Raw genomic sequence first — 12843 nt, 5'->3', positions numbered from 1 at the left:
CTGAAGAGGAATGTGATTTATATCATATAAATGTAAGAATATTTATATTGTACTGCTTCATAAAATTATAGATTTAAGCTTTATTTTATTTGAGAGAATTAGCTGAGCAGGTGATTCTTCATCTAGTGAATTGATCTGGTTAACACACTTGTGTGTTATGATTCAGGAAGAAGTTATGGCAGAAGAAAGTACTGACGGAGAGGTAGAAACTCAAGTGTACAACCAAGATTCTCAAGATTCCATTGGAGAAGTAAGTTTAAACATTTAAAGTAGCAAATTATTGCTTTTAGTGAGTGAAATTGGCTTTGACAAATGAAACATTATTTGGACTTCTTTTTAACTTGATGCTTTTATATTTAATGAAATATTAGAATTACCATTGTTAATTTCTGCTTTGCTTTACTCCTAATTAGTATACTGCCTTATAAATTTTGTTAAAGAAATGTTTCTATGGGGTGCCTGGGTCATTCAGTCGGTTAGGCATCTGACTCTTGATTTCGGCTCAGGGCATGATCCTCAGGGTCATGAGAATTGAGCCCTGGGTCAGACTCTGTGCTCAGCATGGAGTCGGCTTGTCCCTCTCCCTGTGTCTCACACCCCCAACCCCCCCCCACCCCATGCATGCATGTGCACACACAGTGTCTCTCTAGTAAGTAAATAAATAGAATCTTAAAAAAAAAAAAAAAAAAAAATTTTTTTTTGTTCATACTTCGCACAGATTTTTGCAAGCAAAAGTTGTCATGGATAAAGATTGTTTATTATTTGGAAGTATGAGTGCTGGCTGAATCTTGAGTTAATCCATAGTGCCCCTTTGGTGGTCCTCTGGTGCTCTCCCCTCTCTTGCTTCTCTTATTGAATTAAAATAACCTATGAAAGGAAATGCATTTGTGTATTTTTTTTCATTTTCTGAACTCTAAGTGAGGCTTCTCCAGAGGCAGCCTCACTAGGGGAAATGTGTAGACTGTGAAGCTACAAACCATTAGGTTCCTTCCTGACTATACCACTTAGAAGCTATGTGACTATGGAAAGTCATTAATTCTCTCTAAGCTTTGGTCTTCTCATCTGTTGGAATAATATAACATGATTTTTAGTATTGTAAAGTACCTAAAATAGTACCTGCCACACATTAGGTACTCAAAATATTATTTACTTTTCTTCCATCTGCTCTGCCATGCTAATTGAGAATTCATAGTATAGTAATATTAATAATTTACTACTAATAAACACAATTCATTACTATGTATGTCAAGTGTTCTAAGAAGTTAGCATTTATTAACAAACTTAATCCTTAACGGCCCTATTGTATGGGTGAAGAAACTGATAGTCAGATTAAGTAACATACCCAAGTTCTGATAGCGTTGGAGCTGGGACTTGAACTCAGGCTGTCTAGTTTCCAGTTATACTCTTCAGCTTGAAAGAGTTTTTGTCTGAATAAATTTTCAGGATCATTTATTCTAAAATTATCTATATAAAATTAAGTAATTATCTCAAGCTAATTAAAAGCAACCATAGATTGCAGGTGAATTTTGGTTTCTTAGATGCGTTAATTTTTAATTTTCCCTATTTTCCTTGACTAATAACAGAAAACTAAATGTTAAAGATGAATGCATAGTATTCTAAATGATCTCTATTTCATGTATCTTTCAGTGTCATCTCTGAAGAGCGTAGTAACAGTTTTGAAACAATATGTGAATTTCTAAATTATTGCCAGACTTGGTTAACTTATACTAAAATCTTCTGTGCAAAGCTTTTTCTTGAGATTTGCAAAATTGTCTATGACTCAGAAGTACCATTTGGTTTCCAGTCCACTTTTAGCACTATCCTACTGTAACAGTTCGTTTTTCTGATTTTCTGACGATGAAGCAGATGTTCTTTATAAGTGTTTGCTTTTCTTGAAATAAGCATGTCACTTGGAAGCCCATTTTTAATTATATCATGAATTACTCATTTTTTTCCATTACAGCAAATATAATCTTTATGAATGAGTTCACAAGACATTTTTTCAGGCTTGTATAAAAAGTAGATTGCCACGTGCTTAACTAAAAAGTAGACATTTAATTTTCTTAGAGTAACAAAAGTAAAGTTTTAAATTACAGTTTAGTTCAGTAGCTAACAAGATGGAATTGTGAGGATGAATTAAGCAAAGAATTATTTTTGTTTCTGATGTCTTTAATGTGGTTTGAAGGCTTAGAATAATGAGTTTCTAGGAGGAGAGGTGCCTTTGTAAAATGACAATAATAATAGCTTATTTTGTTTAGGGTGTTTCCTAGACTATTTCTGGTTTGGGGAGTAAACTTTTTTAATAATAGTATTATTAATATTATAATAGTAATATTCTTTTTTCTGACTTTGTTTGCAACTACACTGTTCACCACATTGGCTGTTGAACACTTCAAATATAGCTAGTCTGAATTGAGATAGCTGTGAGTATAAAATATACATTGGGCTTTAAAGACTTATTACAAATTTTAAAAGGTAGAATTTCTGATTAGTAATTCTTAGTTTGATAACTTATTGAAATATTTTATATATATTAATATCATTAAGCTAATTTTACTTGTTTCCTTTTTTTAATTTTAAGTGACTACTAGAAAAATTAAAATTATGTATGTGACTGACATTGTGGATAACAATATATTTCTCTTGAACAACACTGATCTACAATATCACACTGGTAGTTTTGAATATACATGTATTTATATATGTGCATTTTTTTCTTTTTTAGTGGAATATTAGCCAATGAGGTTTTTAATAATTCTTCTATAGGAAGACAGTAAAGAAACCCAATGATATATTTTCTTTAGCATGTGCTTCAAATTAATTCTGCTCTTTTTTTTTTTAAGATTTTTTATTTAGGGAGCCTGGGTGGCTCAGTTGGTTAAGCAACTGCTTTTGGCCCAGGTCATGATCCTGGAGTCCCGGGATCGAGTCCCACATCAGGCTCCCTGCTTGGTGGGGAGTCTGCTTCTCCCTCTGACCCTCTTCCTTCTCGTGCTCTCTATCTCTCATTCTCTCTCTCTCTCAAATAAATAAATAAAATCTTAAAAAAAAAAAAAGATTTTTTATTTATTTGTTTTTAGAAAGAGCATGTGAGTGAGGGGAGGGTCGAGGGAGAGGGGGAAGGAATCTCAAGCTGACTCTATGCTGAGTGTGGAGCCCAAGGTGGGGCTTGATGCTGGGTCAATCTCATGACCCTGAGATTATGACCTGAGCTGAAATCAAGAGTTGACCGCTTAACCAACTGAGCCACCCAGGTGCCTCAAATTAATTCTATCATTCTTTTTTTTTTATTTTTTTAAAAGACTTTATTTACTTCAGAGAGAGAGCATGAGTGGGGGGAGGGGCAGAGAGAGAGAGAAACAGACCACCTCTGAGCAGGGAGCCCAACGTGGGGCTCAGTCCCAGGACACCGGGACCATGAGCTGAGCCAAAGACACTCAATCGACTGAGCCACCCAGGCACCCTAATGCTGCTTTTAATAACCATATTTTAAAAATAAAATGCTACTAGTCCACAAGTATTTTTTTGTATTAGGTATACAGTATCTTACTGATAGTTTTAGGTATATTTGACATTCTAAATTTTTTAAGTTTTCATTTTTTTACTCTTAAAGGGAGTTACCCAGGGAGATTATACTCCAATGGAAGACAGTGAGGAAACCTCTCAGTCTCTACAAATAGACCTTGGACCCCTTCAGTCAGATCAGCAGACAACAACTTCATCCCAAGATGGTCAGGGCAAAGGAGATGATGTCATTGTGATTGACAGTGATGATGAAGAAGAGGATGATGATGAAAATGATGGAGAACATGAGGTAAATCATCCATTGTTTGAAACTGCTGAATGAAATGCTCGAATCCTTATGACTGCTAATTCATCAACCAGTAACATCTGCTTCCCTGTCAGTTTAACTAGATTATTTTGCTTTTTTTATCTGAATAGTTCTGAAATTAACATTTTATAATGAAATTGAGCATAGAACAGGTAATGAAAAATCCATCTTTTTTTATTGCTAAGCCCTTTAGGACTTGCTAAATTTGTTAATTAAACTTAATTTTAAATCTTATTGATAAGAGACTGGATTTAATTATAAGCTCTGTCATTTCTGGAGATAAGAAAGTAGGGTATTTATTTTTTTCTTGTATAGTCCCATAATTTTTTTCAAAAATAGTAGAGGTTTTTTGCTAATTGAAGCATATTTTAAGTGAAACTATATTTTATTTTGGGAATTAATCCTATATAGACAACCACTCATTTTAGATCCTTTCATTAATCAGTGTTTTTTAAAAGCTCATAGTGTAGTATAATCTCATGATTTGTTTTCTTCAATGCCACCCTTTAAATTTAGAAATAAAGTGGCTTCTGACACCTTATGGACATCTAGGAGCTTTGATCTTTGAACTGATCTCATATGAACAGTTAGAATACAGAACTGATTATTGTTTACTCATTCCAGTAAGCCTCACAATTTTGATATTTGCTGCCACTGAACTAATTCCGTACAACTCTCAGGACAGCTCCTATGTCCTGATCAGTGGTGTGTCATTGAAATGTTTAAATATGCTATCAAGAAGTGCAGAATATGTGTGCTGCACCTTAGATCTTTGTTTTTACTTGGGCACTTGTCTACTAGGATTATGAGGAAGATGAGGAAGATGATGACGATGATGAAGATGACACAGGGATGGGAGATGAGGGTGAGGACAGTAACGAAGGCACTGGTAGCGCCGATGGCAATGATGGATATGAAGCTGATGATGCTGAGGTAACTGGCTAGAATTTTGACCATCCACTTTCTTCAAGAACTTGCTAGAAAACATACTGTTTTCCAAGGATATTCACAGGCCTGTATTCTCAGAATACTGAAACTTTTTATACCATTGGGGTTTTTTGTTTGTTGTTACTGTGATTTAGTTTGGTTATTATGTTTTAAGATAATTGTTTGGTTTATTTGCTCTTAGTCATCATATTTTGTTTATAGGGTGGTGATGGGACTGATCCAGGTACAGAAACAGAAGAAAGTATGGGTGGAGGTGAAAGTAATCAGAGAGCTGCTGATTCTCAAAACAGTGGTGAGACCTTCCTTCGTCTCTTTTTAATTCAGTACTTTTAGTAATATCTTCTAAACTAGGATTGCATTTAATTATCATGTAGGAAATAAAACTTTAGTGAATTGGCAAGCAGGAGATTGGCTTCTTTCTAGCTTTGTTACTATTCTCTTATAAAGTCTACTATATTTATCACTCTAAAGTCATACTGTCTTTTCTAATACACCAGGCTTCTTTAAGATTCCAGCATTCTGAAATCTGTAAAGTATTACAAATACAATGTGTTGCTGCTATTTTTATTAAGTGGAAAAGTTAAGTCAGGGACCTCTAACAGCAGTCTTAGCAGTTCACAGCCACAAGAGGTTGTCTAAATCAAGCCCCACATTTGAAGGTTTGTGGGTATTGGAGCTTTACTGGTTGACTGGTTTTCCATTGAATAAAAGATATTTTGGTCATTCTGGCATACTTTTTGTTAAATATTTGAAAAGCTGAGTCCAGACCTCACTGAAATGAAGGTATTAAAGGATTATGGAAATATAGAAAATAATTTTATTTTAGAATCCTTTTTAAATGCGTTTTAAGGAATTGGTGATCATCTGATATATTATTCTGATTTTACAGATAATACTGAGCGAAAATCGTAAATGGTAATATAGTAAAACCTTATGTAGTTAGACTATTGGGAAAACAGTGTGTCTGAGTTTCCATATAAGCCTGTGTATTTAAAAATGCAATGTATATGCTCATTTGAATTAAGATAAAGCAAGGGCATAAGCAACCTTTCAACTTTTAGATTTTTTTTTATAAGCAATATGAATTTATTTTTTTGGAAACAAAACCCCCCAAATAATGCCTGAATCCAAAAGGTACATAAAAATGGCCAAAAATATTTTAAAATAATAGATTTGAAGATCATTTGTAGCTTTTTCCTCATAACATGAATGCTTTCATCAGGACAGTAAATTAAAAACCATATCAAATCATGTTATGACAGATGATCAGTCTGGTTGCATTTGTACTATTCCTGGGAAAGTAATCGTGTTGAAGCTGTTTCTCCCAGCTATTTGGTCAGTTGGTCCAGGAAAGGGCAGTCCTGGAGTCAGCAGGTGGGGAGCTGGGCCTTGCCTGTCTTGTCACTGCTCGTTCTGCTGGCCCTTTGTGACAGAAGCAGACACAGAACCCTGGCCCTTGTTGACATCACTGATGCACACCCACTGCCCATCAACGGACTCCTTCCACAGGGTCACCTTACTGTCTCCGCCTGAGACAGCCAGGATGTTGGCTGTGATGGACCAGCTCACATGCCACACAACATCATTGAACTTGTGCAATAGTTTGGGTGACCACGTATTGCCTGAGGTGTCATCACAAGTCCAGATGAACACACAACCGCCTTGGGAGCAACTGGCGTTGGTGCTGGTGGGCAGGCCGATGGAGGGGGCCCAGGCCACATCTCGAACCCGGTCACTGTGCGCTTCTAGCTTCTGTTCCTCCTTCCACTGGCCGTCCTCCTCCTCCTTCCACAGTTTGATGAGGTTGTCACAGACGCCCAATGCAAACTTCTTGATGTAGTTGGGCTTCTGCCCCGATGGCTGGTCTATGAGGCTTCCAGGTACAATAGCAGGGGCCCAACTGACAGCATTGCAGCCAATAGTGTGAGCATTGTTGATCTTCTTCACTTCCCATTGGCCCTGTCCGTTGTGTGTCAGCAGGAAGATGGCCCCATCCGAGCTCCCACAGGCCAGTATTAGGCCATAGTCATGGGGGGCCCAGCACACAGAGTTTACTGAGGAGTTGTGTCCTATGTGCTCGTGCGTCTTCTCCCGGGTGCCATTCTCCTCCTTCCAGGTAATGACTTTCCAGTCATAGAAGCAGGATGCCAGGATGTTGCCATACATGGGGTGGGCCCAGGCCACTTGCCACACAGGACCCTCATGACCCCTGAGGTCGGCAATGAGGATCTGTCCTCCATTTCACACATTGAAGATTTTGGCAGAGCTGTCTGATGAACAGGTTGCTAGGCAGGTGCCATAATAGTCCGTCTGGGCATTGTGAATCATGTCCTCATGGGAGGTGTCCACAGGTCCCCCCAACCCACTGACACCATGGCTGCGATGGCAGCAGCTCCCAGTCCTGGATGCAGCAGCTCCGGCGGCAGCCCCCTCAACTTTTAAATTTTTTAAGAAAAAATAATAATCCATATACTAAAAAATAGTACTACCTCCTAAGGGACATAAGGAGAGAGATTAATGATACTTTGGTCCATAATGTACATTTTATAAAACATTTTGTAGATTTAAGAAACATCTTGTGTGTGTCATATAGTTGGGATACAGGAGAAAGTATTTTTTGCCTCTTTAGGGCTAACGTTCATAGCCATTTTTCCCAGATACAAAGTATACAATAGATGCTCATTGGAGACTTTGTTTTTTACAGTCAAGCAAAAATAGGCCTAGTGATCTGGATATAATTAAGTTAGCGGATAGATTTGGTATATTGCCAGAAAATTACAAAAAGAATGCTTTTCCTGAGCAACTGTACTTGTATTAAATTACAGTTGACCCTTGAGCAGTGCCAGGGTTAGGGATGTCAAACCCCCTGCATAGTCAAAAATTTACATAAAACTTTTGACTTCCCAAAAACTTGACTACTAATAGCCAACTATTGACCCAGAAGCCTTACTGATACCATAAAACAGTCGATTAACATGTTTTTGTAGTGTATTGTACTGTAATTTTACAATAAAGGAAGCTAGAGAAAAGAAAATATTATTAAGACAATCATAAGGAGGAAAAAATACATTTATAGTGCTACATTGTAAAAAATCTCCTGAAAGTGAACCTGTGCTGTTCAAAACTTACAACAAGCTTATCAGTTTAGGTACCAGTTAATATCTAATCTGAGAGGGGGTGCCTGGCTGGCTCATTCAGTAGAGCACGTGACTCTTGATCTCCAAGTCTTGAATTTAAGCCCTGTGTTGGGCGTAGAGTTTGCTTAAAAAAAAAAAAAAAAAAAAAGGATGCCTGGGTGGCTCAGTTGGTTAAGCGACTGCCTTCAGCTTAGGTCATGATCCTGGAGTCCCAGGATCGAGTCCCGCATTGGGCTCCCTGCTCAGCGGAGAGTCTGCTTCTCCCTCTGACCCTCCCCCCTCTCATGCTCTATCTCATTCTCTCTCTCAAATACATAAATAAATAAATAAATAAGTAATCTAAAAAAAAAAAAAAGGTCACATAGCTATTAAATGTTATAGCTAGAATCCGATTCCAGAACTCAGACTTTTTTTTCCCCAGACCTCAGAGTTGTAAAACCGCTAAATTCTGATAGCCTACTTTCACAGGGAGAGACAGCTTCTGTTGTTTCTACCATGTATGTAGAAGACCTAGACAGGTGAAGAACCATTGAAATTCAAAGTTTAAGAAATCCGAAATATAAAAGTATCTTTTAGTTGGTTCCATTAACCAACCTAAGAAATAGACTCAAAGAGGTTAGGGGACTTGTCTTAGGCCACACAGCTGATAATCGCACTCCCATTCTCCACACCTCACTTCTTTCCTTCTGAAAGTATTGGTGAGGTGAACATTCCTAGTGGTGAGATTTATACCTCTAGGAAATTGTCCCAGTTATTCTCTGGTAAATTTAATAGTTAAAAATCAGCTTTTCTCTTCCTATAGGTGAAGGTAGTACAGCTACTGCAGAGTCCTCTTTCTCCCAGGACATTTCTAGAGAACAGCAGCCATCATCAGCATCTGAAAGACAGACTCCTCGAGCGCCTCAGTCTCCAAGACGCCCCCCACACCCTCTTCCCCCACGACTGACCATTCATGCTCCACCTCAAGAATTGGGACCACCTGTTCAGGTAGTAAAAGTACTGGTCAGTCTGAAAACTCTTGGCTTTATCTCTCCTTCTCTCCATTAGATACTACTTTTTCCAGAAATTAAGTGAACTTTTTAATGTTTTAGCCTATTTTTATAAAGTTTTTTGAACTGAAATGAATCTCTTTCTTTTCCTTGAAATATGGCAGTAGTTTACTTCATAAATAAAGTGAACTTTGGAAAGGCAAGGCTTACTAAAAGTTGTGTATAAATTGAAATGGTTACAATTCTAGCAAATAAAGATCACTTTTTCTACAGATTAAAAAAAAGTGTCTTGGATTTTAATTAAAGTAAATTTTATTTTAGCAGCTAACCACCACCACCACCATGTATTTTAAAGGTTTCCTTCTCTAAGGTGCATCTGTGTGTGGTGGTGTTGGTTTTTTTTTTTTTTTTTCAAGAAGAAATTTCTGTTCTGCTTAAGAGACTTTTTTTTCAATAATACATCTTAATTTCCACTTTTATAATTAATGAAAGGATGCATGACCCTTAACATGTAGCACTCTTTGTAATAGAGTTGGACATCTCTTAATCAGAAACTCTTGCAGAGCAGGAAAACATCAAATGCTCTTAGTAATCTAGCTTGAGTCTTACCCTATAATATAGTGTACTGAAAACTGCCAAGTGAGATTCTACTAAAAATACAACAGATGAAAATAACCTCATTCTATAAAAATATAAAGTCTTAATGGATTCTGCAAAATACATCAAATCTACCAATTTAGAATTGTCTAAATTGGGAAACAATTTATATGAAGACATATTGCTGTTTGAACTCCAAAAGAGAATTAAGCTTTAAGATCCAAAGGCATACTTACTAATGTTTTAGGTTAAGGAAATAGAAACTACATTAGTTACATACAAATAAAATAGGATCAGAGATTGGTTTTAAATATTGGTTAATATTTTATCTATTGGTTAATAAAATATTTGCTGGTTAATATAATCTATACAATTAAAAATTTATCACTATTTAAAATGGAATTTTTTAGTGCAATATGGCAAATTTTCCTGAGAAGATATCCTGATGGTTGTATTATCTGCTAACATTTCAGTTATCTTGTTACCATTGTAATAAGCTATATCTATTGGTACTTAGTTCTTGTTTGATTGCCTGATTCTTGAAAACAAATGTAATTCCTTTCTTGACACAGAGAATTCAGATGACTCGGAGGCAGTCTGTTGGACGGGGGCTTCAGTTGACTCCAGGAATCGGTGGCATGGTAACTATCTACCCATTATGTAGAAGTGACTCATTTGTTCAGCAAATATGTATATAGTCCATATGTATGTTTCTGTCATACCTGTTTATTCCCCATTTTCTTTGTTTTAGCAGCAGCATTTTTTTGATGATGAGGATAGAACAGTTCCAAGTACTCCAACTCTTGTGGTGCCACATCGTACTGATGGATTTGCTGAAGCAATTCAGTAAGTTAATGAAAGAGAAACTTATTTTGTGACTAATCATTTTCTTCCTCTTTCCCTGTCAGTTTGTTTACATTTGGTGGATTCATTACTTGTTGAGTCCTCTGTTATGTACTAAGCACTTGTGATAGGGTTGAGGATATAGTTTGGGGAAAATTATATAAAGGTGAATGAAGGGGGTGGCGCCTGGGTGGCTTAGTGCGTTAAATGTCCAACTCTTGTTGGTTATGATCTCAGGGTCGTGAGATTGAGCCCCGTGTCAGGCTCCAAGCTCAGCATGGAGCCTCCTTAAGATTCTCTCTCCCTCTCCTTCTGCCCCTCCACCTTTCCCCTTCCCCCCCCAAATCACACACTGTGCACTCTTTCTCTCTCTTAAAAAAAGTGAATGAAATATATGAAATATAGTTGCTTCCATCAGGAATTTGAGATCTTAAAGGCAAAATAACGATGGTGAAGAACACAGACTGGGTGGCTTAGTCGGTTGAGTGTCTGCCTTCAGCTCAGGTCGAGCCCCACATTGGGCTCCCTGGCTAGTCTGCTTCTCCCTCTGCCCCTCCCCCCATGCTTGCACTCTCTTTCTCTCTCTCTCTCTCTCTCTATCTTAAATAAATAGTCTTTAAAAAGAAAGAAATACAAAGACTTCAGAGTCAGAATGCCCAGGTTTGAAATCTAGCTGTACTGCTTACTAGTATTTCAGGTTATTTAGGTTTCTATTCCTGAGTATCCTCATTTTACTAATGGGAATAGTAAAATAATTCCTACCATATAAGTTGTGAGAATTAAGTGAACTGAATTTATGCTAACGTGTTTAGAATATTGCCTGGCACATAGTAAATGCTTGCAGATGTTAAAGTGTTGGTAATGACAGTGATCGTGATGGGATGGTATTATTTCGAAAGCCAAGTATATGAGGAACTAATTGTCACCTAAACAATCTAGAAGAATAAAAGCATAAGCAGTAGGCTTAATACAAAAGAAGTGATTTATTCCAGCAGTTAGGGGGAAAGAATCTGAGACAGCTTAATGGAGACAGCATTGAATTGAGTCTTGGAAAAGAACACCTGACACTTAACATTTCTATGAATCAGTTTATTTGATCTTTCTAGCTATGAGAGAAGACACCATTATTGTTCCTATTTTACAGATAAGCACAGAGATGTTAACATATTTGTCAACATCAGACAGCCAGAAAGTGGCAGTTTTTGGTTTCTAAACAGTCTGGCTCTAGAACCTATGTTAACTTGTGCTATACCACTACTCTTAAAGGACAAAAAAGATTTCCGTGTGAAGTATACATTTAATTGTGGCTGAAGTATTAGCTGCATAGCAGGATGTAATTGAATATCAGAATGAAAAAGTTTCCACAAACTTGGAAAAACATTGACTGTTCTGTAGCATGTGGTAAGATATAGCCAGCAGTCAAAACCTTTTTTTTAAGATTATTTATTGATTAATTGATTTGAGAGAGAGAGAGAGAGAGCACTTGCATGTGCGCATGTAGAAGCAGGGGGAGCAGGGAAAGGGCAGAGGAGAAGGGAGAAGAACAAGCAGACTCCATGCTGAGAACTGAGAACAGAGCCTGAGGCAAAGCTCAATCCCACGACCCTGAGGTCACGACCTGAGCCAAAACCAAGAGGCTGACACTCAACTGACAGCCACCCAGGCGCCCCTATCAAGACCTGTTTTAAACTTGTGCAGTTAACCATAACTCATCTTGATTAACACAGTTTTATAAGCCAACTAATCACTGTCTGTGTCTCCCTTCTGGAAGTCAGCCTGTCAGAAACAGACTCCAATAAACAGGTTCTGAATGACAGCCAGTCAACAGATTCTTGCATAGCTCAGAATGTAAGATTCTTCTGTAGTAGAGTAATTGTATGAAAATAAATTTTAAAATCCACCCGAAAGAGAATGTCCTTAACTAAAGTAATAATGTTGATGTGGAAAAGAAAATGAAGAGTTTTATAGACATAAAATCTGTAAACATCAATGGCTGGCTAGTGAAGGAAGGTAGGGTCAGGAGTGGGCAAAGAGAGATAATGCTGTTTTATATCCTGGAAGATGGATGATAGTGTTACTAGAACAAGGGGAAAACAAGTGTTTAGCCATCTAATACTAGAATTGTTCTAGACCTTGGGAGCCATCTTAGTGAGCTCTTTCAGATAGGAAATGGGCTAGAGGTGACTTGATTTATCTGACTCAGCAGTAAAAACTAAGACAAAATTTTGTCTTGTGACTTCATTCTCTTATTTTGTTACATCTCATTTTAGATTTGTGTTGTTTTTAGTGTATTTGCATGGAGATAGATATCCAGCATATTCAGGAAATGTGAGGCATAGTTCAGGAGACCTGAAAGTTACATGTAAATTGTGTATGTATGAGTCATGTATAATATTAAATTCATTCACAGCTGATATTTTGAGAATATTATTATAAGGATTTCTGTATCAACTTAACTTCCAATCTGGTTTTTTTCTTGCTTTGTGATTATTCTTCC

At 37.1% G+C, this 12843-nt stretch overlaps 1 protein-coding gene and 1 pseudogene across 3 annotated transcripts in view; one reads left to right on the top strand and one right to left on the bottom strand.

Annotated features, from left to right (window-relative positions):
* TPR (translocated promoter region, nuclear basket protein) overlaps nucleotides 1-12843 on the top strand; it is a 67639-nt gene that overhangs the window by 48279 nt on the left and 6517 nt on the right. For 2 of the 3 annotated variants that reach the window (XM_028121478.2, XM_028121477.2), the window contains exons 39-45: nucleotides 167-250; nucleotides 3614-3814; nucleotides 4634-4765; nucleotides 4982-5072; nucleotides 8720-8904; nucleotides 10076-10144; nucleotides 10255-10349. In XM_028121478.2, the coding sequence (XP_027977279.1) occupies nucleotides 167-250; nucleotides 3614-3814; nucleotides 4634-4765; nucleotides 4982-5072; nucleotides 8720-8904; nucleotides 10076-10144; nucleotides 10255-10349 (857 nt within the window). The remainder of the gene's footprint in view (nucleotides 1-166; nucleotides 251-3613; nucleotides 3815-4633; nucleotides 4766-4981; nucleotides 5073-8719; nucleotides 8905-10075; nucleotides 10145-10254; nucleotides 10350-12843) is intronic. The other variant, XM_028121475.1, reaches the window with a different exon arrangement.
* LOC148162804 (protein SEC13 homolog pseudogene) lies at nucleotides 6164-7108 on the bottom strand (annotated as a pseudogene).

This window comes from Eumetopias jubatus, unplaced genomic scaffold, assembly GCF_037043125.1.
Source record: "Eumetopias jubatus isolate StellerSeaLion01/CBP00866 unplaced genomic scaffold, mEumJub1_p1.0 scaffold_12, whole genome shotgun sequence".
Classification (NCBI taxonomy): domain Eukaryota; kingdom Metazoa; phylum Chordata; class Mammalia; order Carnivora; family Otariidae; genus Eumetopias; species Eumetopias jubatus.
The sequence above is the reverse complement of the archived record's forward strand: the minus strand, read 5'-3'. Positions and strand labels throughout refer to the sequence as shown.